Source organism: Rosa rugosa, chromosome 6 (genome assembly GCF_958449725.1).
Source record: "Rosa rugosa chromosome 6, drRosRugo1.1, whole genome shotgun sequence".
NCBI lineage: Eukaryota > Viridiplantae > Streptophyta > Magnoliopsida > Rosales > Rosaceae > Rosa > Rosa rugosa.
The window spans coordinates 13,128,897-13,153,079 of NC_084825.1; the positions used below are offsets into that span (position 1 = coordinate 13,128,897).

At 41.8% G+C, this 24,183-nt stretch overlaps 1 protein-coding gene, 1 long non-coding RNA gene and 1 pseudogene across 2 annotated transcripts in view; all 3 read right to left on the reverse strand.

Annotated features, from left to right (window-relative positions):
• LOC133714601 (uncharacterized) overlaps window positions 1-14,093 on the reverse strand; it is a 64,340-nt gene extending 50,247 nt beyond the window's left edge. The window contains exons 1-2 of the long non-coding RNA XR_009848750.1: window positions 13,179-14,093; window positions 12,445-12,577 (exon numbers count right to left, since the gene is read on the reverse strand). This is a non-coding gene — a long non-coding RNA (uncharacterized LOC133714601). The remainder of the gene's footprint in view (window positions 1-12,444; window positions 12,578-13,178) is intronic.
• LOC133714405 (probable WRKY transcription factor 19) lies at window positions 4,953-9,935 on the reverse strand. Its single transcript, XM_062140512.1, has 5 exons — window positions 9,797-9,935; window positions 6,016-6,272; window positions 5,787-5,813; window positions 5,518-5,715; window positions 4,953-5,363 (listed from the first exon to the last, which is right to left on the reverse strand). The coding sequence occupies exons 1-5, from the start codon at window positions 9,933-9,935 to the stop codon at window positions 4,953-4,955; spliced, it is 1,032 nt and encodes a 343-aa protein (XP_061996496.1).
• Window positions 11,279-11,949, reverse strand: LOC133714408 (disease resistance protein Roq1-like; annotated as a pseudogene).
• Window positions 14,094-24,183: the final 10,090 nt, after the last annotated feature.

Sequence of the window (24,183 nt, forward strand, 5' to 3'; positions counted from 1 at the left end):
CCTTCTACTTCCTCTGGGCTAGAAAAGCCCTCAAAGAACTCGAGCTATAGTGGCCGGAACTGGGAGAACCAAGGCCGGCGATTTGAGGCGATTTGCAGCTCCACCGTGCAACTTCTCGGCCTTGTAGCGTCGTGTACAGGTCTACCCACACCGTGAAACTTCACGGAGACGAAGTTGGGACTGAGGCGAAGAGAAAGAGACTGTAAGACCTCGGAAATTTGTTATTAATTCCTAAATGTTTCCTGGGATTAATAAAGTGTTCGTTTGTACGATTTCGTGGTTCAAGGGTGGAGTGGAAGTGTTTCGGACGAATTTTTATTCGGAAAGTATGACTTTAGGGGGGCACAAAGGTTGACTTTTTATACGTTGAGTTTCTCCCAAAACGTCCTTCACAAAAGTTGTAGAGCTTGTCGATACAAGTTCGTGGACACGTGGAACGCGAAAATCGGAGTTCGTATGATGAAGTTATGATCGATTGAAAAGTTGGGAAATTTCTATAAATATGGAAATTTCCGGGATTTTTCATAAAACCCCAAATTTTCCTTTTTTCCATTTTCTCCCCCTCAGATTCTCTCCGTTCTCTCTCCTCAGACCCAACGAAATCCGGCCGAACCGACCCGGATTTATCTCCGGATTCCGGCGTTCTCCGGCCACCCCACCACCACAGACGTGTTCGCCGCCACCACTCTGTCCTCCCTCTTGTGCTCGTCGGCCACGATTTCTGCCGGAGGTAGCAGATCGGAGCTGTGGCATCCGACCCGGTCGAATTTTGCGGATTCCGGCATCACACGGACCGATCCTTCTCAGTTTTGGGTTGTCCTCTTCTTGCTGATCATCCCCATATAGGCCTTGCATCTCGATTTGGGGTGTAGAGCGCTAGATCAAGGTTTGACTTTTACGATGGTCCTGATTCGATCTAGGATCTGATCAGACGCACGAGAGTGATCCAAATTCCAAGCATGATCTAGGACGATCTAGACCGAATCTCACTTTGCTCCAGGTATGAAAGTGGCTCATCTCTTCATTTTGAACAAGTTTGTAGTTGATGACTTTGGCATCGGAGGTGGTTGATCAGGCGTTGACCGCCGTGGTTGACCACAATCTGAACCACCGCTTGTGGCGGCGCGTGGTGGCGAGTAGGACCTCTAAATTCTATTCTGTTTTCAATTTATGCATCTACGCATCGATACGGTCGTTTTGATATATTATAAGGTTAATTTGGAAAAAGGTTGATGCATGCTAGATTTACGGTTTTACGCGTTATCTTCGGTTTGCGATCCGAGAGGATCCGACCGTCAGATTTACTTCAAATTGTGATATGTTGATCGTAAAGCTGATCCGATGACTTTGTCTGGTCACGGATGAGGATCTGACCGTGGGATCGTCGTTTAAGTGTGTTTTATGAATCGGTTGCTAAGTTAAGGTTGTATTTGTTTAGGTGATTGACGGTTTTGGTTGGGCGAACGGTTGTGATTGTGATTTTGGGCTGTATTGAATACGCAGATGGATTTAGAGGTGAGTAAATCTCACGTGGTTCATTTACGAACGGATTTATTTATTACTCGTAATTACTTGTTTAATTGTTAAATCATTTTCGAAACAAATTATTTGTTTTAAAATATATGAACTTGATCGACAACAGTTCATGGGTAGGTGAAAACAATGTTTTGATATAAAATGATTTTCGAGTAGTTAATTTATAAAACTATAGTTGGTATTAGTGGTCATTCCTGCGTGAATGACTACGTATATATTTATTTACGTGGAATATATATATGGATGGAGTGGCTTTGTGATATATATATGTTTGATGGTTATATTGTTGAAAGAGTGAATTGAAAATGTGTTGTGACATTGGTGAAGAAATGATTGAGAGTTGATTGGATTGTCATTTCAAGTATTTACTCTTCGTGGCAATACATTATATCATGGAATGGTTGATTATATTGTGTTGAAAGAGTAATCGAGTGTTGGTGTAACATTTTGAGTCGTGTGGGACTTTTAAATGTTTTCGGATCTACGGATCTGGTGTCACAGTGGTGACTGTTTTCAGATCTACGGATCTGGTGTCACAGTGGTGACTGAGGCAATTATATCGGGAACCACGCCTTTGGCAGGGTTAGTGGTTACGATCAGTTAGAGCTCTAGTATGTCTGCCTTGTACTGCATGGGAGTGACGCGTTGGGTTACTTGAGGCCCATGAGTACGTACTGCATGGGAGTGACGCATTGGGTCACTTGAGGCCCATGAGTACACGTGTTTTTAAAAGAGAGTTCGGGTGGGTTCTTTCTTTTATTGTCCAAGAGGGACTTGATTTTCATATTATGGGTGAGTTGTGTTAATATGATTTATTTGGAGTTGATGGGTGATCATCGGCTTTAGTGTTGATGGGTGATCATCGACTCTAGTGTGAGTTGGTTGACTTCTTCATTTATTTTTCTTTTCCTTCTAATTGTTGAATGTTATGTAATCTCCTGAACTAAGTTATATGCAGGGATTACTGTCTTTTGATGAATTGTTTGTTTTAATGTAATCTCCTGAACTAAGTTATATGCAGGGATTACCGCGTTTTGTATTATTTGTTTTAATGTAAATTCCTGAACTAAACTCTATGCAGGGATTTATATGATTTCTATTGTTTGTTTTTAATGTGATCTCCTGAACTAAGTTTCCATGCAGGGATTACTATGAATTCTTTTGTTTGTTTTAATGTGATCTCCTGAACTAAGTTTCTATGCAGGGATTATTGATTTTGCTTAATTCTTATTGTGGGTACAGTTGTGGGTTGTGATCTGTAGTGATTGATAAATGAGTTGGGGTGGCATGATTTTGGCAATCGCGTTATGTTGAGGGAAATGAGTATGATTTCCTGATTGTGCTGTTGAGGCAAAGGAATAGTGATCTAATAGATTGTGGGGACGTAAAATGAATTGAGAGACAGAGCATGTGGGTTTTTAGTTGGGTTGAAATTGTTGAGCATGTTATTGATTAATTTGAACTTGACGTTTTGTTGTGATAATTGCATATTGTTTTGTTAAGCTAAGATGGTGAAAGCATGTATTTTGTGGAATTAAATATTGTTGCTTTAATTATCTCACGAGCTGAGAAATTATAAGCATGAGTGACGTGAGTCACTTTAATTGAGTTTACTCATACGGGCTGAAAAGCTTACCGGGTTTGTTGTTTACATTCCCGGTGCACTATTCTATGGTGTAGGGGTTATTGTGCAGGTTAGAATATCGGGTGATCGTTATCGAAGCTGAGGTGGACTTTCCGTCACGTGGTGTAGAAGGGCGCTTATACTTGTAGTCTTCCGCTGTGTAGTGAGTTGGTGAGAGTGGTTACACGTTGAATTGATATTCAGTTTAATTTGTAAACTATTGTAATGTACTATGTGACTCTAAAGAACGAGTCGGTATTGACATTGTGAGTTCAGTTTGTTTGTTGCTTAATTTATTTGAAAATTTTCAAAGAGTCTTCTTGTGATTGTTTGTTCTCGCGTTTCGGATTTGAATTCCTTTATTCAAAATTCGGGGCGTGACAGAGGCAAACGGAGCACCGATTGGTGGCTGGACGACGGAGAACGAAGCCGCCGAAGTCGGCTGGGCGAAACTGAGGTCGGGGGAGAAAGTTTCCCAAAATGGAAACTCAGATTTTTCTGATATTTTTCCGGAAAAATCCCATATATACCAAAATGGAAACTTTTTCCGAATGCGATAACTTCTTCATACGAACAACGATTTCTGCGTTCTGCATATCCACGAACTCGTATCGACGCGCTATACAACTTTCATGAAGGAAGTTCTCACAAAATCTAAACGTATAAAAAGTCAAACTTCGTAACCCCCTAAAACGTGCACTTCAAATAATTATTCGTCCGAAAATAATTCACTCCACCCTCGAACCACGAAATCGTACAAACGAACACTTTATTAATCCCAGGAAACATTTAGGAATTAATAACAAATTTCCGAGGTCTTACAGTTGAAATCTTATTAGTTGTGGCATACTCTGAAGCTTCAAGTGTGTGTGTGTGTGTGTGTATAATAAATAGGAGGTGGGATTTCAAACCTCTGTGTCTCAACTAAATGATGTTATTGTCTAAACTCTGAAGTGGATGATTCAAAGTTAAGAGACAGCCACTGGTCTTGATCACCTGTAACTGCGCCACGAGGTTTGGTTGGTTCTGAAGACAGAGAAAGCCTTAACAAGTCAGTTGGTTCGTCTTGGTGTTGAAGTTGTGGAGTAGTAGTTGAGTGATGGGAGCTGTGCAGGTCAGGGAACATGGGGACTGGGGAGATAGCCATTTCATATGCAAAGTGGATCATCGATGCTTGCCCCCCGGCGGCAGTGCGTTGTCGTTTCGGAGGATTCACTGGTGTTGGTGATGGTTCTTCCGCGCTGCAGTGTCGTTTCAGAGTTTCAACTGACAGGTAATCGTTTGGTGGAAGCTCCAGAATTTCTCGCAGTCTCTTGCAACCATTCAAGTTAAGCAGCCATAAGTTGACAAATTTGGTGAAGCAAGCAGGAAGACTAACAAAATTGTTAAATGACAGATCAAGGGAGTATAATGTTTCCCAGCAATCAAGAGTCATGAGGAAATCACAATTTGATAAACTCCATCCTCCGATGTTGAACCACTCTAGCTTTGGAAGGGATAATGGGCAACCATCGACATTCAAAGTTTTGGTATTTATCGGAAATCTGACAAGCTTCGAGCAATTATTAAGAAAAAGGATCTTCAGATTTTGCGACCCATAAATGTTGCACGGTAGAGTTGTAAGATTTTTGCAATCACTAAGATCCAACTCTTCAAGCCCAATCAGATTTCCAATAGACTCATCCAATTCTCTTATGTCACTGCCTTGTAGAAAAAGTTGCGTCAAATAATCCATCTTTATTGGAATTTCTGGAAATGTAGCAAGTTTTGAGCAACCACTCGCCTTAAGAGACTATAGATAGTGCAACTCATAAATATTATACGGCAGGGTCGTAAGATTTTGACTGTCCTCTAGGCCCAACTGTTCCAGCCAAATACGTTTTGTAATGGACAGATGCAATTCTTTAATGCAAGTGCCTATTAGATCCAATTTTCTCAAGAAATACATCTCTTCCCTAACTTCTGAAAATTCCTCAAGCTTGCAATAGCAAACAGAAATAGTTTCTACAGATCTCAAGTTAATTTTTCTTGGAAACATAATAAGGTTAGAGCAATCGTGAACATACAAGTTAACAAGGTTATGAAGGAATCGAATTGAATCAGGAATCGAAACTAAACTGGTACACCCATATAGATCCAACTCTTTCAAGTTGGGGATTCCACTTAAGTCTGGGAGTTCTGTTAGAGATTCACAACCCCTTAAATTCATACATGTTAGCCTTGAGAAATTCGGTATGGCAAAAGAAAAAGGAAAAGATCAACCAAGTGGGAGGCAGTAATTTACAACACAATTATCCATTACTTATTTTTTAATTAAGAAAAGTCTTGAAATAAAATGGATTATTAGATATGAGTACCTTAGGTCCCTCCCATAGTCGTGTGATTCCGCGACTCTCAGAAATATCAAGATTTACAAGTTTCTTTGCATGAAAATCGGATGGAAAACATTGCAACGAACATTCTGGCCAATCAAGCCACCTCAACTGGTTGGAGAGATAATCAATATCTCCAGAAAAGGATTCATATATTTCATCATTCCCCTCATAGAAATATATCTAAGCTTTTTCATCTCTGAGAAGCTTTTAGCATTCAAAGATATTATTTTTTTAGATGATCGCCAGGGGACCTGAATGCCTATAACTTTATTTGTTCCCTACAGTAAAAGAAAGCAAGCTTATTAACCTAGCAACATTTATGGTTGCAATTTCTATTCAGACCAAAAAAAATATATCAATTTTTATTAGAAGGACAAGTATGGTTTCGATGAAGTTTTCATCAAGTTTTCAATAAGAAGTTATATTCAATATAAAATACTTTCCGAATTGAAAAATAAAAAACATCATCAATATACTTACTGTGTTATTTGCTAGAACGTGGTCGGCATCTTCTTCACTCCACACTCTGTTGCGTTCCCCGGGTTCATCAGGTGACTCTTGATATACTATGTCTTTACCCATTTCTTCTATCAAGTCATGCATCCAAATCCTACAACCCTCCCAACCATGTTTGTCAATTCTTATTAAAGCCTTTTCTTGGAGTTGTGCAATACCACTCACTGATTTGAGCTCATAGTAAGCTTCTAGTATTGGTTTCACATGGTGTACTTCCTCACCTATAAAGAAACAAGCGACATCAAGAAAATATCCTTTTAAATCTATTCCCAGAACATCATAACTGTTAACGTTAGTGATCCGTAGGGATCTCTAGTTAGCTATAAATAAAGAGAGAGAGAGATTTGACACAAGATGTATAGTGGTTCGCCTCCGCATGAGCGGGAGACTACGTCCACTTGAAAGCTATACTAGTGTGTCGAGCCTTGCGGCCTAACAAGATTACAAGAGATGTAATGAATGTGTTGAGTTGTGGGAGGAGGCATTCCTTTTATAGATGAAGGAATGCTTCTCTTTTACTTGTTCTTCGATGTGGGACAAGCAAAGTTACTATTCTAGTCTATTTAACATGCAGAAAGCCATGTTGTGGAGGCATCTTGGCAAGGGCGGGAAGGTGGCTTCCCAGTGGCGGATTTGCGACTTCCGGATACCGCCGCGTAGCCTGAACATAGGGCTACACGATGTATGTCTCGGTTGGGCCTTGCCATGTCTTGTGGATGTCCCAAAGTGGGTGTTACTTATGCTTGGTGACGTAGTAAATACTCCATATTATTGGAGGTATGTACAAGTCCCCGAAGTCCCCGAGTAAGAGTAGCTTCTTGGTTGGGGAGTTCAAATCATGAAGTCATCAAGCATAAGTAACCGGGCGGCACGGAGCCCCTACAAGTCCCCGAACTCCGTAAGCAAGAAGGGACTCGTTTAATCCTGCACAATGAGACAAAAAACACGCATATGTAGAATGCTTGTTGCATTGGGCAACAAATGTGAGTTGCAGTGATATGTGTTGGCATATATAAACGTATGAGCATATGGATATGCGTTGGCATATATAAACGTATAAGCGAATGGCGTCGAGGACGATCGATTATGACGTTCAATCTCGAGAGCGCGTATGGCCGTGTGAGCATATGGATTGCATATGATAAATGTAAGTTGTATGAGCGCTGCGAAGATAAGCGTTTGTAGCGTGTAAAGGATGAGTACGTGAACGCTTGTGTTGGTTTGGTTGTCGCTCGTATTAATGGAACGCGAAAAGAATTCAATTTGTCGGGAGCGACAAATGGTAGAAGAATTCCATGTTCCATTAACGTGTGGTGTGTCGAGTAGAATGTCGGGAAGGCATGAGCGGGAAGCTCAAGGGGGATGAGCGGAAGCTCAATGGGATGCCGGGAAGGCATGAGCGGGAAGCTCGTGAGCGGAAGCTCAAGGGGGATGAGCGGAAGCTCAATGGGTTGCCGGGAAAGCATGAGCGGGAAGCTCGTGAGCGGAAGCTCAATGGGATGCCGGGAAGGCATGAGCGGGAAGCTCGTGAGCGGAAGCTCAAGGGGGATGAGCGGAAGCTCAATGGGTTGCCGGGAAGGCATGAGCGGGAAGCTCAGGGGGGATGAGCGGAAGCTCAATGGGATGCCGGGAAGGCATGAGCGGAAGCTCAATGGGATGCCGGGAAGGCGTGAGCGGGAAGCTCGTGAGCGGAAGCTCAAGGGGGATGAGCGGAAGCTCAATGGGTTGCCGGGAAGGCATGAGCGGGAAGCTCAGGGGGGATGAGCGGAAGCTCAATGGGATGCCGGGAAGGCATGAGCGGGAAGCTCATGGGGGATGAGCGGAAGCTCAATGGGATGCCGGGAAGGCATGAGCGGGAAGCTCATGAGCGGAAGCTCAATGGGATGCCGGGAAGGCATGAGCGGGAAGCTCGTGAGCGGAAGCTCAAGGGGGATGAGCGGAAGCTCAATGGGTTGCCGGGAAGGCATGAGCAGGAAGCTCAGGGGGGATGAGCGGAAGCTCAATGGGATGCCGGGAAGGCATGAGCGGAAGCTCAATGGGTTGCCGGGAAGGCATGAGCGGGAAGCTCAGGGGGGATGAGCGGAAGCTCAATGGGATGCCGGGAAGGCATGAGCGGGAAGCTCAAGGGGGATGAGCGGAAGCTCAATGGGGTGGGCCCCTGATAGGCCCCGCTAGAGAGTCCCCGACTCCCCAGCCATGTTTGTGGAGGGGGAGCTGCACGGAGCAGAGGGTGTTGGGAAGCGATCCCAATCTTTGGTACCCAAGCGTCGGGGTTAACTGCCGGATCAATGGCTGCCGTAGGCTATGTTAACTAGTCCCTTGCTGCCGGATCAATGGCTATTATGAGGCGTTGCCTGACCGCATGGCGGTTTTGGTCGTAGACCGTGGATGTGTACAGTATGTATTTGCATGAAAAAAAATGACAAACACATAGAGCAAGCATGTACAAGTAGTAAAGTGGCCAAGAGCATGTCGTAGACATGCGTAAGGGTCATGGAGACATGTATAGACATAGCAATAGCTCTAATTGCAAGAGCGTAAGAGATAAGATGTAGTTACTTATCTCGTGGCAATTTGGAGGCTAGCGGAGTTTGGCCGAGCGTGACGCTCCATTGCATTGTGGCGGATAAAGTAGTCCGATAATGTCCGCCAACGCGTAGTTGCGGTTGAATGCTCAATAGAAATAGTTGAATTTCCTTGAAACAAAATAGATGATTAATATGTGGATTTGTAAAATCGACATAAATAATTTGCATATGTACTTTGATAAGATTGTAAGCAAAGTGATGTATTAATTTAAGCTAAGTGTAGCATGCGAATCTCTGATATAAGTGGTAGCCAAATACACACCAAAGGCTCGGTATTGCAATTATACTTCTCACTGACAAATTATCATGTGCAGCGACATAGCCGCTTTTGGCATGTGTGAAGCATGCTTATGTCGTGACATGGAATGATGTATCTCTCCAACATGAGTAATTAAGTAATTAAGTACATATGTGGCTATGTGTGTACTTGTTTGCATATGAATATAGCAATTCTAACACGTAGTGAAGACATGGCATGTGCCTAGTCTCAGATTGTCGGCATGCTGCGTTGCGACTTTATGTGTGTTTACTTCATATTGTAATCAAGACTCGACTTGACTTGCCACGTGATACATTAAATAAAGAGTAAGAGGACTTAGCTCGTGAATTCGCGTATTAGACCGCTGTAGGAGCCTGAAGCCATGGTTGAAGACTGCTCTTTTAGCTGAACACGCGTTGCTGGGTGCGCTGAGTAATCAGCTGTGTTGCTGCTTGCCGTCCAGAATGGAAGGATCGGTGATGGTGACTGATGGTGACGGCAGTTGAGGAATTGCAGGTTTACTTGATGCCCAGCGGATGATGCATGGCCAGCGGTCAGCGGAGCTTAATCGGTGGCTGGGAATATAGTTGGGCGGTGCCGCTGACGGAAGCTCCGTGGTGCCGCTAACGGAAGCTTGGCGGAGGAGTTGTTCAGCGGTGAACAGTTCGGCGGAGATGGCTTTGTGCGCGCGGAGGCCTTGCTGTAGCGGTTTGTCCGGCGGTGGCCCGAGAGTCCGGCGGAGACTCGTACCGGCGGAGGATGCTGGTTAGCAGAGCTCCTGGTCAGCGGAGATGGTTGGTGGAAGAGCTCGGCGGTGAGCAGGAGGTTGGCGGAGGATCCTGCTGATGGTAACCAGATTAAAAGTTCGCGGTCCGAAAGTTTGGGCGGAGACTCGTACCGGCAACCAACGCTGGGCGGAGGAGCTGGTTCTCAGCGGTGGATGTTGGGCGGAGCTTGGTGTTCACTCGAAGTTCGGCGGAGACTCGAAGGTCGGCGGTGCTTCGGAGTTCGGTGGACTCGAAGTTCGGCGGTGCCATGCGTAGCGGAGGATTTGCAGCGGAGCGGAGTGCAGCAGAGCGGAGCTGCGAAGGGCAGCGGAGGAGGCTGCGAGCTTGCAGCGGAGCTGGTGTCCAGACTGCAGTTGGGCGAGACCGGAGCAGCTGGGCCAGCGGAAGTGGCGGAGAGTGATCTCAGCGGAGGAGGAAAACCCAGCGGAGGCGCTGGCGGTTTTGGCTGGGGGAACTGTATCTAGCGGAGCATGGTGAGCTGGACGGTGGTGTGCCGCCAGTGATTCCCAGCGGGGGAGTTCGGCGGAGTTTAGGCCGACGGAGAAGGCTTGGCGGAGGTTTCCCGGTGGAACTGGGGGGCAGCGGTGTGCCGCCGCTGAGGATAGCTAGCGGAAGGCCCGTTGGTGGACAGGGTTGTCGCTGACGGAGCACTGGGCTGTGCTCGCCGGCGGAAGAGAAGCAAGTTGCTGAGGTGGAGCTGGAGGCCGACGGAGACGCAAGTTGGGCGGAGCGGAAGAAGGAAAGCGCTGCACGTGGGTGTGGAGAACAATTTCTTGGGTGTCCAGAGAAATTTTGCCGCCCATTTTTTTTTTTTTTTGGGTGGTGCCAGCGTTGACTTTCATGGGTTGGGCGTTGACCAACCTTGACTGGTGCTGACCGAAAGTGTGACCAAGCCTGATGGGCGTTGACCAACCCCGCCGGGCGTTGACCACGTGTTGACCGGCCCGCAAGGTGCAAATTTCTGCACACTCTGCTCTAGTTGCCGCCAAGAAACATTAATTCAAACATAAACTCAAAGAAGGAAGAAATTTCTTCAAGCTCCGCTAAGCAGACTTAGCTCACGGTAGGTGACGAAGCCACTGTGTTGGCTTCCCACAGACGGCGCCAATGTTAACGTTAGTGATCCGTAGGGATCTCTAGTTAGCTATAAATAAAGAGAGAGAGAGATTTGACACAAGATGTATAGTGGTTCGCCTCCGCATGAGCGGGAGACTACGTCCACTTGAAAGCTATACTAGTGTGTCGAGCCTTGCGGCCTAACAAGATTACAAGAGATGTAATGAATGTGTTGAGTTGTGGGAGGAGGCATTCCTTTTATAGATGAAGGAATGCTTCTCTTTTACTTGTTCTTCGATGTGGGACAAGCAAAGTTACTATTCTAGTCTATTTAACATGCAGAAAGCCATGTTGTGGAGGCATCTTGGCAAGGGCGGGAAGGTGACTTCCCGGTGGCGGATTTGCGACTTCCGGATACCACCGCGTAGCCTGAACATAGGGCTACACGATGTATGTCTCGGTTGGGCCTTGCCATGTCTTGTGGATGTCCCAAAGTGGGTGTTACTTATGCTTGGTGACGTAGTAAATACTCCATATTATTGGAGGTATGTACAATAACTTATTTTGAGCACGTCTCTTATCTCTCTGTGGGGATCTTCTTCCCTACAACTATCTAAGGTAGCTTCCCACTCCTCTCTACTTCTACAAAATAGATGAGAGCCTAAAACTATCAAAGCTAATGGAAGGCCCTGGGCATAGCGTACTGCACGTTGTGCAAGTTTCAGATAATCACTTGAAGGTCCATTTCTTTTGAATGCATTCAAACTAAACAAGTTCAAAGCTTGACAATCATTAACATTTTGACCTCGTATACTTCATCAACTTGATGAGCAATTAGCCAACGTTTATCTCTTGTTGTTATGAGAATTCTACTGCCAGGCCCAAAACAATCAGGGGATGGAACTAAGTTCTGTAATTGGCTAGAATGACTCACGTCATCAAGGATAAAAATTTCGCATCCTTGTCTTTATCAAACCGACTCCTGTATGAACACTGTGCACCTTCAAAGTTGAGTCTCTTAAAATATCAAATAAAAGTGTCACTTGTAGTTGGACTAGGGCATTTGATCTAACATCTTCCAAGAAACAACTACATGCAAACTTATGGCGAATTGAATTAAACACATCTTTCACAATTGTTGTCTTTCCTATTCCACCAGGCCCCCATATGCCTACCATGCAAACAATATTTTCCTCGGCATGTAAAAGTCTGTGTTGACATCTTCTCTACAAGACTCTAATCCAATTGGATGTTCAGTAACGTGCAACTCACATGAAGGGTTCACTACTCGGGCGGACAACTCACCAATAATCTTCTTGATAAATTTAGCCTCAGACCTATGGTTTTAAAAGCATATATACTTATTTCAAGTAGAAGATTAATGGTGCTTTCACTTTTTCTTTTTGACTTGGAAGACTCTTTTTCCTTTTTTTTATCTTCAGAAAAGAAGATGAAGAACTGGCTGCTTCATTGGTCAGAGAAGCAATATTTTACTTTGATTTTAAATTTTCAGAGGAAGAATCAGTTCTTAGGACCCTATAAAATGAGCACTGCTATTCTTTTCATTTTCTGTTCGTCACTAAACGGGTTTTGGATTGAATAAAGTAATGAGCACTACTTCCTTCAGTTACAGAAACAAGGAGCAGAGAAAAATACAGTTAGTTTATTCTAATTTCTAAGATGATTAAAAATACTTGCACACCGATCAGTTTTGGAACTCGGTTAAGCCTGATGGTATATGTAGCCATCCTGCAGCAGCCTCTTAAGAGGAAAGCTCCATCATCATGCCACTTGATCACTGCTGCTGAAAACTATTCAGCAACCCCTGTTGATCACTTTAATAAAAAAGAAATGCAGCTGGACCTTTTGAAGAACACTTTAGAAATCAAAATTGCTATCATCTATGGAACTGTTCTTAAGAAAGGCTTGCTTAATCCAAGGAAACATGGTGCAAGTAAAAATCAAGATAGATCTTGCCCTTTTCTGCTCTGAATGCAGACATGGGTGAAACAACAGTCGGGATTCAATTGAAGCAGACATAGGTTAGGAGTTCCGGAGGGAATTGGATGCAAATTTGGATATTCAATATAAATAAGATGATGCTGTAGTTGCTAGAGCTGAGATACTTGAGACCTCAATTTATAGGTCTTTAAATTGAGGATACTCCAATCCTTCAAAATACTTTCTAAATTTACAAAGGAAGAATCAGTTCGCTAAAGAATGAGCTAGATTTTTCTATGTTCTGTAACATGTAGAATTATGAATGAATAAACATTAATACGTACTGTTATTCTGCAACATAATCACACAAAACCAGCACCATAGAGATAGTTTTACTACATTCTCCAAGTTAAAAAAAACATTAAAAAAATTAATAACGTGGTAAAGGAAGAGATTCAGGTATTTACTAGAAGATGATTACAGATACATACTTACATATTGTAAAGTTTTCGTGAATACAAATACTTGTGGATGAATACACAGTGCATATGTACCCTTCCTGCAGCAGCCTCCTTCCTATGACTGCAGACAATAGTCTCATCACTCATCCCACTTGATCACTGCAATGGAATACATGCAGTCCGACTTTAACACATATACAAATTAAAATTGCCATCAATCCATGGAGCCCTTTGCTAAGATCAAAGTTCTTCGCTAACATAACTAGAGGTACTTGCTCATCTTTCTTAAGGTGCCAGTATGGTGACCCCAAATGCCATCCATACATGCTGATTAGTTTATGCAACTACCATTGTGGTAATTCCAACTGTTACAAACCACTATGAACTAAAAGCTTAAAAATCTCAACAAATCTCAACCATATAAAAAAAAATGTACCTGCAGAATCAGAGAAAAAAAAGAGGAAAAACAAAACTGAAAAATCTTGGAATTATTATCAGCTATTGCACCTTGAAGCTTGAAGCCTAAAGATTGTTTTCAAGTCTCAGCTTCAAACATCTCTGCTTAGTCCACGACACAGTGTTTCTCTCAAGCATTTCATCAAACACCTTCCCGGCATAATCCAAGTGCCCACATTCTGCATAGAAACGAATCAAAGAATTCCCAACAAACACCTCTCTCCAAACCCATCTTCACAAGCAGACCCATGGAGCGGAACCCCTACACAGAAAGCCACAATCTTCGAGCAACATCTGAACTTTGTTTTAAGGCTATCCAATCAAGGAAACAATGATATTCAGATTTTTTCAGCAAATTTAGCACAGAGATACCCACAAAGAGATGACATGAACACATACGATGACCAGGTTTTATGTGCACAGAAATGATCATTTCTGGTATTCAGTTTAAATGAGCTCAATTTTCATTAATTTCTGTTGATAAGAATAGTAATATGCCGATCTAATTTTAGAAACGTGTTTAGCACACACTAAGGATTGCTAGTGAAATTTTACTTCGAAAGATAACAAGCGCACTGTTATTAGATGTGAAACAAAATTACCAGTCACCATACAGCAGAAGCAGAATGGTGATAGGTTTGCTACTTCCTCTTAGAGTTACAAAACGAGGAAATGAAAAAGACACATGCTCTTATTCTTAGCATCAGATTACAAGTATTTACATCTCATTTTAATAACTCAACCAAGTGTCGTCAACTTCAGAAGACTTGTTAGAAAGAGCCTTAAATATTGCCCTGATGGTATTTGGAGTTGTTCTGCACAGCCTCTAAACAGCGAAGCCCCAGCCTCACGCCACTTGTCTAGCTATGACTATGTCTGCAAATTCTTCATCAACTCGCCCACTCGATGGCTGCAATAGAAATCATATGCAGTCGAGACTTTTTCAGAACATGCTAATTCAACATTTTCATCATCCATGGAAAAGTTCATTATATACAATTCAAGGAAGATCGGTTTCATATTTTTACGAACAAATGGTACAAGATTCACCATTTGGTAGTCTAACATTAAATCTGACAACAGAACATTACTATGTGAATTATTCCATTAATGAAATGGTCCAGACCCGGGAGCTATAGCTGAAAGAGTAGGGCAAGCACTGTACGTTCATATAGTAGGAGACTTTACCACCCATTGCTTGCTCTGACCGACAAATGGCCTGGTCTCACCACTGTTGGTGTATTTCACTATTGGTTCGCTTGTTACCTGCAAATTTGATAGGCAAGGAACGTTAATTATATGAAAATGTTAAGGGGCTAACTTACAAATGCTAATTTATTCCAATTAACCTAAGAAAATGAGCTATTCGTCCAGTGTTCTGTTCATTTCATTGAACTGGTTTCTGATTGTAGAATTATGATCAATTAAAACCTAAATACAAAGCTTAATACAAACACTACACTATTAATCTGAAACTGAATAGTTGTTATACTTCCTCTAAGTTACAAAACAATGAAGAAGGAAAGGTATTTATTCTAAGAGGATTACACATATACACCTACTCATTGATCTGTTTTGATGAATAGACATACTTGTTGGAAAGAGGTTGATCCTGCAGCAGCCTCTAAATACACTCATGCCACTTGCTTATGACTGTGAAAACCCTCATCAACCACCACATAAGATCGCTGCATTGGAATACAGGCAGTCAGACTGTTTGAAGAACACATTAGAAATCAAACTTGCCATGAGTTAAAGGAACCATATATTAAGATCGATCGAAGTTTTTCATAATATAAGTATAAAGTAGTAGTTGCTTCACCTTCTTGTTAGCGTGAGTCATGGGATTGGTATCTCATTTATCGTGGTAACTGTGGATTGATTAAGATTGTGTAATCAAGGAGAGAATATTTATGTAATTAAGGAGAGAATATCACGTTGTAATTATTGTAATTAGTTTCCTAGTAGAACTCTGTAACTTCTTTATATATACTCCAATTCGGGAGATGAGAAATATATGAGTATCAGAAAATTCCCAATCTCTTTGTTCTGTTTGACTTGGTATAAGAGCAGAGATCCGTCTGGACTTTGTTCGTTTGTTTCCGCTGCAAATTTGTCTTTGTATACTCTTTAAGAGTTTGTCCTTTGTCTTCGTCCTCTGTTCCTTATGCCCTAAAAACCCTAAAAGTTTACAACACCTTGCCATCAAGTTTGTACTCTTTGAAAAAGTTTGTCTTTGTCATCTGTAGCAGCTCTGTCGTCCTATTTCGATCCATCAAAATCTGTTTGTTCTTGAAGCTTTGGTTTCTGTTTGAAGAAGAAGACTGGGAGATTTGACCAACAAGGCAGCCATGAAGAACCTTCACACCGAAATCTCTAGTTTGACAGTTCATGCCAAGTCTTCTTCACCAGTCTCCTTGTCTCCTCAGAATGGGAATTCTCAGTATCGGCCCAGGAATCAGGGGTATCAGCCGAATCAGAACTACAACAGGGGATCCGCTCCATTTTACAACTAGGTGACTTGCAACTATTGCAAAAATATTGGCCATTACAAGAGTCAATGCCCCAAATTGCTGAGAATCAACTCCAACAACTCTGGGTCGAAAGGTGGCAACAATAATCAAATAAGCAAGGCGGCAATTCAGTTGGTGCAAGAACCTGATTTCTATGGTGTGGAGGGTCAGGACCATACTAAGGGTAATGTTCCTCTAATAGAGGAACATCGAGGTAAAATTGGTATTGCTTTGAATATTTCTGACTTTTCTGGTAGTGATACATGGATAATTGATTCTGGTGCGTCTGACCATATGACCTATGTTAAGTCTTTGTTTACCACTTTGTCTTCCCCATCTATAACACATGTCTCAAATGCAAATGGTAAGTCCTTTCCAGTGTTAGGTGTTGGGTCAGTCCAAGTTACGCCTTCTATTATTCTCTATAATGTCCTCTATGTACCCTCTCTATCTCATCACCTCTTATCTGTGTCTGAGTTAAACTCACAAAACAAGTGTTCTGTAACCTTCTATCCAATGTATGTTGTCTTTCAGGATCTGTGCACTCGGGCGACAATTGGCAAGGGAGACCTGAGGGGGAGATTGTTTCACTTGGATTGCATGTACGCAGGACAGACACAAGCACCGCAAGGTCCAGTTGCCTTGACATTGAGTTCTGATCGGTTGGATGAGTTATGGTTGTGGCATCGGCGTTTGGGTCATCCTTCTTTTGGTGTCATGAAGAAGTCCATGCCCTCTTTGTTTTTGGGAGTAAGTAATTCTAGCTTACATTGTGAGACTTGTACCTTAGCTAAGAGTCATCGGTCTAGTTATTCTCCGAGTTTTCATTCTAGTACTATGCCTTTTGAGTTAATTCATTCAGACTTGTGGGGACCTTCCAAACATCCAACTCTTTCAGGAATGCATTACTTTGTTTTTTTTATTGATGATTTTACGAGATTAACTTGGGTCGTTCTGCTTAAGTCAAAAGATGCGGTTTTCTCCGCCTTCACAGCATTCCATAATCTTGTTCGTACCTAATATGATGCTAACATTAAAATTTCCCGATCTGATAATGGGGGGGGAATTTGTTAACCATTCGTTTCATGATTATTTCCAATCTCATGGGATCGTTCACCAAACCACTTGTCCTCAAACACCAGAACAAAATAGGGTTTCTGAGCGGAAAAATCGTCATCTTTTGGATATGGGTCGTGCCCTTCTTCTTAGTGCCAATATGCCTAAATATCTCTAGGGGGAGGCGGTGCTATGTGCTTCCCATCTTATTAACCGTCTCCCATCTTCTTCTCTTCAAGGTCGTATTCCATTTGAGGTTTTGTCTAGTCATGTCTCCATTCCATCTCTCAATACCCTTCCTGCCCGTGTCTTTGGTTGTGTAGCTTATGTCCATCTTTATAAGAACCAACGTTCCAAGTTAGTTGCTCGGGCCCTTAAGTGTGTCTTTGTCGGGTATGGGTCTCATCAAAAAGGGTACAAGTGTTATCATCCTCCCTCCAAACGGTTTTATGTCACCATGGATGTTACTTTCAGTGAGGACACATGTTATTTCTCGCCTACTGCGGCTCCTAGTCAGGGGGAGAAGAGTGTTTTCTTTGAAGAGCAGTACAAGGAAGTGACCGACACAAGCCTTGAAATCACAAATTCGTCCGAGGGCCATTCCGTTGAACCACTGCAGCAGCCAAGTCCAGAAGCTCTTGATGCAGCTCTCGACCCTTCGTGTCCGACACCTCCAGTTCCTTCAAAAGCTTTGTTTGATCCGTCGACTGGGTCTGTTTGACAGGTCGAAAAAGACTTCGATCCGTCGAAGGGGGAGCATCAACCCGTCAACAATACGTTGCCTGAAGTGACTGAAGACATTAGTTTGAAGAATGTGCATGATACTTCAGCTACTCCAGTCTCTCCCTCTCCATCAGCGGTCTCTCCTGTTCAGTCTTCGCCTGAGGTATGTAGTGGTTCCCTTTTGTCCAATAATCCTCCTTTGTCTAGCAGTTTGTCTAATAATCTTCCTTTGTCTAATAATCTTCCTTTGTCTAATAATCCTCCTTTGTCTAGTAGTGTTGTTTCTTTAGATGGAACTACACAGGTTCAAATTAAAGTCTTGCCAGATCGATCAACCCGTGGTCAGCCCCCAAAGAAGTATGAACCGAGTTTGAGTGCTAAGGTTAAGTATCCTATAGCCAATTATGTGTCGACCCATAGGTTGTCTAAACCATATGTAGCCTTTGTGAATCAATTATCTTCTGTGTCTCTTCCTAGTAAAGTGCAGGATGCAATGAAGGATGAGAAATGGGTAAAGGCGATGGCCGTGGAGATGGATGCACTTGAGAAGAACTGTACGTGGAAGTTGGTACCATTGCCTCCAGGAAAACAGACTGTTGGGTGCAGATGGGTGTATACTGTGAAGCACAATTCAGATGGGTCGGTGGATAGATATAAGGCAAGGTTAGTGGCAAAGGGTTATACTCAAAAGTATGGAGTGGACTATGATGAGACTTTCGCGCGAGTGGCAAAGATCAATACAATCAGGGTACTTCTGTCTCTAGCAGCTAATCTTGATTGGCCTCTACAGCAGTTTGATGTGAAGAATTCTTTCTTACATGGAGATTTGAATGAAGAAGTATAGATGGACTTGCCTCCGGGATATGGTACTTCCACAGGAGAGAAGGTGGTGTGTAGACTAAGGAAGTCGCTATATGGTTTGAAGCAGTCTCCAAGAAGCTTGGTTTGGTCGGTTCACAACATTTATGAGGAGATCGAATTGGATATAGGCAGAGTAACTCAGATCACACCATATTCCTTAAGCATCATAAGGGTAAGGTTACAGCCTTGATTATTTATGTTGATGACATGGTGGTGACAGGTAATAATTCAGAGGAGATTAAGAAGTTGCAGAGTCAGTTGTCCACAGAATTTGAGATGAAAGACTTGGGAAATTTGAAGTATTTCTTAGGGATTGAAGTTGCTCGAGGGAAGGATTGTATTATGTTGAGTCAGAGAAAGTATGTCCTCGATTTGTAAGCGGAGACTGGCATGCTTGATTGTAAGCCAGCTGATACTCCTATTGAGCAGAATCATCGGTTAGCAGAATATCCGGATAAGGTACCCACAAATAAGGCAAGGTATCAAAGGTTAGTTGGGAGATTGATTTATTTGTCACACACTAGACCAGATTTGGCTTATGTAGTTAGTGTTGTGAGTCAATTTATGCATAATCCTAGTGAAGCTCATATGAATGCTGTAATTCGAATCTTAAGCTACTTAAAGTCTGCTCCAGGTAGAGGGTTGGTGTTCTCCAAGCATAGACACTTGGATGTTTGTGGGTATACAGATGCAGACTGGGCAGGTTGTATTACTGATGGAAGGTCTACTTCAGGCTACTTTACGTTTGTGGGTGGTAATTTGGTTACTTGGAAAAGCAAGAAGCTAAATGTGGTAGCCCGTTCCAGTGCTGAAGCAGAGTATAGAGGAATGGCTCGTGGAGTTTGTGAGATGTTGTGGTTGAGGAACTTGATGAGAGATTTGGGGTTCAAACAGAATAAGGAGATGCCTCTATATTGTGATAATAAAGCTGCTGTTGAAATTGCTCATAATCCGATTCAGCATGACAGAACAAAGCATGTGGAGGTTGATAGACATTTCATTAAGGAAAAGTTGGATGGTCAAATTATTTCATTTCCTTTTGTACCTACTGAGGAGCAGTTGGCAGACATTCTTACAAAGGCAATATCTAGCAAGGCATTTTATGACTCACTTGACAAGTTGGGCATCTGTGATCTGTATGCTCCAACTTGAGGAGGAGTGTTAGCGTGAGTCATGGGATTGGTATCTCATTTATCGTGGTAATTGTGGATTGATTAAGATTGTGTAATCAAGGAGAGAATATTTATGTAATTAAGGAGAGAATATCACGTTGTAATTATTGTAATTAGTTTCCTAGTAGAACTCTGTAACTTCTGTATATATACTCCAATTTGGGAGATGAGAAATATATGAGTATCAGAAAATTCCCATTCTCTTTGTTCTGTTTGACTCTTCTTACAGTGACACTAGACCTTGTGAATGGTAATCCAGATTGGTTCTAGCTACTGAATATGTGCTGCGGAATTGATGCAAATAATTAATGCTTGCTTGCATGAATCTACAACAGAGGCAAACTGCCAAAACTCCAAGGAGTAACTACTCACAGCATCAATTCCATCCTTAGAAACAATGAAAACCAATTCCTTCTTCCTCAAGAAGTTCAGCACACCTACCGCATCACCTTGAAGCAAGATGCTTCGCCAAAGCCAGGCTAGAACTTCTGATACCAAGAAATTGTTGTATATGAGTTTGACAAATTATTGGTCATATTTATGAAATTTCAAGTTGTAACCTGTAGAGGAAAATTTAATATGCTTGAACAAACCTTAATAAGAACTGCTATTCTGAAATAACCTCAGCATACAACACCAGCACCATATATGCTTATAACTCCAGCATCATGCCACTTCCTATGGCTACCTTTGCCGCCAACTCTTGATTAACCACCCCATGCCATTAGATCACTGCAATCAGTGCAATGGAAAAAACATGCAGTCAGACTTTTTTAAGAACAGATGAGAAATCTAAATTACCATCATATTCTGTTTTCATGTGCTCGAAGTACCAAGCATTCATTTGAATTGTATCTTATTTTGGCAGAAGGGTGTTGGAAGAAAATAATGAACAGAATATCATTTATATAAAGCAGGGGACTCACCATCCCTTGCTTGCTCTGACCATCAAAAAGTCTCGCCACTATCAAGGTATATCAGTGTATGCTTGCTGGTAGCCATCCAACTACATAAGCAAAGGAACATTATACGAAAAGTTTTAAGAGCTAATCGTGCATGTTTAATTTAAACTACTTGACTAGAGATCATACCTTTTAAATAGGTAAAATCTACCAGTGAAGAAATCTAGGTAGTGTTCAGTTGATTTCAAGCAACAACTTGCTTGCATGAATGTACAACATCGGCAAACTCCAACAAGCAATAACTACTTAAGCATCAACCCCATTATTAGAAACAAAGACCTTCTTCCCTCAAGAAGGTCAGCACATGCCTGCCGCATCACCTTGAAGTGGAATTTAGCCAAGTCAGACTAGAACTTTTAGCATATTCTTCACTGCTTGCAAGTATACCAATTATATAATACAATCCTTAGGTTTGAAAATTAAAATAGTGAAAAAGATTAACATGAGAATGTTTGTCCTTCAGTACATGAATGAAAACAAATGGCACAGAAATAAGGAGAGGAAAAACTAAATGTCTAGAAATGTCAACCCTAGTATGCTTACTACTGCAGTTTTTAGAACAAAGAGAAAACCCTAAATTGGAATATTTTGAAAAGGAAGGAATACTCATAAAAATCTCGATTCTAACAATTTGAAACTTGAAGTTTAAAAGCAGCATCGTTTCAAGTTGTTGCTTTGACCCACTCTAAAAGAACACATCTCAGTGAAATTTGCTTTCGCTAATGCACCTCAAAATAGACCAGAGTAATTTTTATGCACATGATATTACATGGTAATGCATGGGAGTAACAAGGTGTCAGATTCTAATGCAGTAACAATCCAGATAGACTGACCCATTCTGATCTGAATGCTGACTAACATAATGCATTATATAGGGCGGAACAACAGTCAGGATTTACTGCACTTGAGTTTCCCCGTGCAGCTGCAAGAGCTACTAACTTACGTTGACCATCAGCCAGTTCTCCGCTTAGGGTTTGAGTCACTGATGATGCAGAGCTAATAGCTTCCTGCAAATAACATCACAATGCAGAGTCACACATAAATACGGGCAGATGAAACTGTACACCATAGAGAACCCAGAAGACCCGCATAAGAAATTTGTCTTCTACGTTTTGCTTCCTTCGAACTTAAGCTCTGGTTTTCTAATTTGATAATATTCAAACTTTTTGTAGGTGAATGCAGGCATGAGTACTCTGTGTGGCCTGTCATTCTGATGTTACTAGAGCACGATGTGCTGAACGGCAGTCAACAAGGAGCAAGGCTAAGAAACAATTGAAAGCACTTATGAGTGACATAAAAAGCAAAGGCACAGAGATTGATCTAAAGGTATGTTCTGAAAGTAGTAGTCTCTTTTGTGTTTCCAAAAATAGTTGCATTAATAAATTCTCTGGTAAGTGGCCTGCTATGGCCAGTTGCTGCCTAAGCTAGCTATTTTGGTTAAACTTCTAACTCTCAAGTATTTTCTGCAATATGCTTGCTCGGAGTTAGCAGAGTCAATCTCATTTTTAAGTAATGAGTTATATGTACACAGTGAGTCGTTTTTGGTCAAATTAGTGCTGTGAATCTCAGGACCATCAGGTCTTGCGACTTCCAAAGTCTTCTTTGAATTCCTCTTTTGAGAAGGAAATAGTTCAGAAACTAATATCCTTGTAGGATTGCATCTGCAGATTGTAGACTTAGGTTAGGCTAGTCCCATCAGTCTATTCCTTCTAGGGGCTATTCTTAACTTTGACTCTTCCTTAGCTTCATTAGGTTAGTGAACCCTTTTCAGTTCAGTTCAAATGCTTAGGGATTAAACCCTTGGTCCTAGTATGCAATTATGTTTATGGATGGGGTGTTTGAAATTACATTTAATGTCACATTACCTGTTGGTGCGAAAAAATTCGGGAGAGTGATTATCCAACATAAATCTCTCTCCTTCAATCTTCGAGAAGCCTAGACGCATCAATCTTGCAATCGATTATGGGGAGAAGGAACCTGCAAAGCAGAAAAATACTCCGACGCCCAAGTAAATATCAATTCGAGAAGAATATAAAATGAAATTAAAGAAATTGGATTGACACTTGTTACCCTTCTTTTTCCCTCCCCCCTTTTCTCCATAAGCTTGTCAATTTATAGTCATTGATTCCTTGATCCTTACTTCATGGTTCTTGGCCCTCACTCCACGTTGGTAGTGGGAGGAGTAGTGTTTGCACGTTCTCCACCACCTGATCAGTTTTTACTGTCTTTCACTTTAGCTGACAAACAACTTCTTTTGGGCTTTGATCAGTGGGCTTGGTTTAATGGGTGGGAGCCCAAAGCCAAAATTTTACACCCCCACCTTACCTAATTTTAGGAACAGGGGGATCCAGAAATGCAAGATGATGAGCTCTTAGACGAGGTTCTTGGGAGTGTGCCTATTGTTTAGTAAATTAATTGGAGACTACAACTACATGAAGACTTGGATGTGCCCTCAAATAGTGTGAAGCATCTCACAAGAGTATTTTATGGTTATTTTGAGCATGCCGTCTGTTTGTTGTTTCTGTAAATTTGAGGAGTATGCTTCTGGTACTCTGTAAATTGAGGTATAGGCATAACATTAATTTTTTTTTTTTTTTTTTTTGACTTTGTCAAGGGGAACCCAAAGGCTTCCTAAGCCCAAGATAAACTCCTTCGGCGCATGTGAAATTGAAGTATAGGCATAACCTAATTCAAGATCATCCAGACGCCTTTTTTGTTGTCTTGAATTGTATTTAGCTGTAATTTCAATCGTATTTTGACATTGCCAAATTGCAAATTAGCATTGACCCAGAAAACCATATATCACAGCATTCAAGGTGTTAGATTAATGTGTCATAAAAAAATTAAAAAAAAGGTGTTAGATTAATGGAAAACTAACCCGGTGTTGTTTTTACATGTGGAAGTGGGTAGTTAGTTTCTGGCACCTATAACAAAATACTTCTTAATTTATCGAACATGCATTTTATCAAGGTTTTACTGCATATCATTTTTTTTTTCATAGGCCCAACATTTACAATATTGCGATACGTATCAAACAACAAAAGAAACAAAATGGACACAAAATTGAAATCACAGCCGCGAGCTAATTACCCCAACCCAACTTTGGGGCATGTGAACATCCAAGTGGGTCTTTTACCAATCTCGCCCCCATCAAGTTTTGAGGAAATTCGCTATTGAGGACTTATAATGGAACTCTGAAATGAGAAATCTACTTCATCCCTCATCCCACAAATGTTGTTTGTGGTCCTAATTGCACAACCATATTACCGATTGAATCCAGTTACGGGAATAAAGCA

Excerpts from the sequence above, each read along its gene's own strand:
- LOC133714405 (XM_062140512.1), bottom strand. The coding sequence starts at position 9,935 with ATGGCACCGCCGAACTTCGAGTCCACCGAACTCCGAAGCACCGCCGAC. Across the intron at positions 5,814-6,015 it reads ACGTTCTAGCAAATAACACA|GGAACAAATAAAGTTATAGG; the intron begins GTAAGTATATTG and ends CTTTTACTGTAG. Across the intron at positions 5,364-5,517 it reads GACTATGGGAGGGACCTAAG|TTAAGGGGTTGTGAATCTCT; the intron begins GTACTCATATCT and ends ACATGTATGAAT.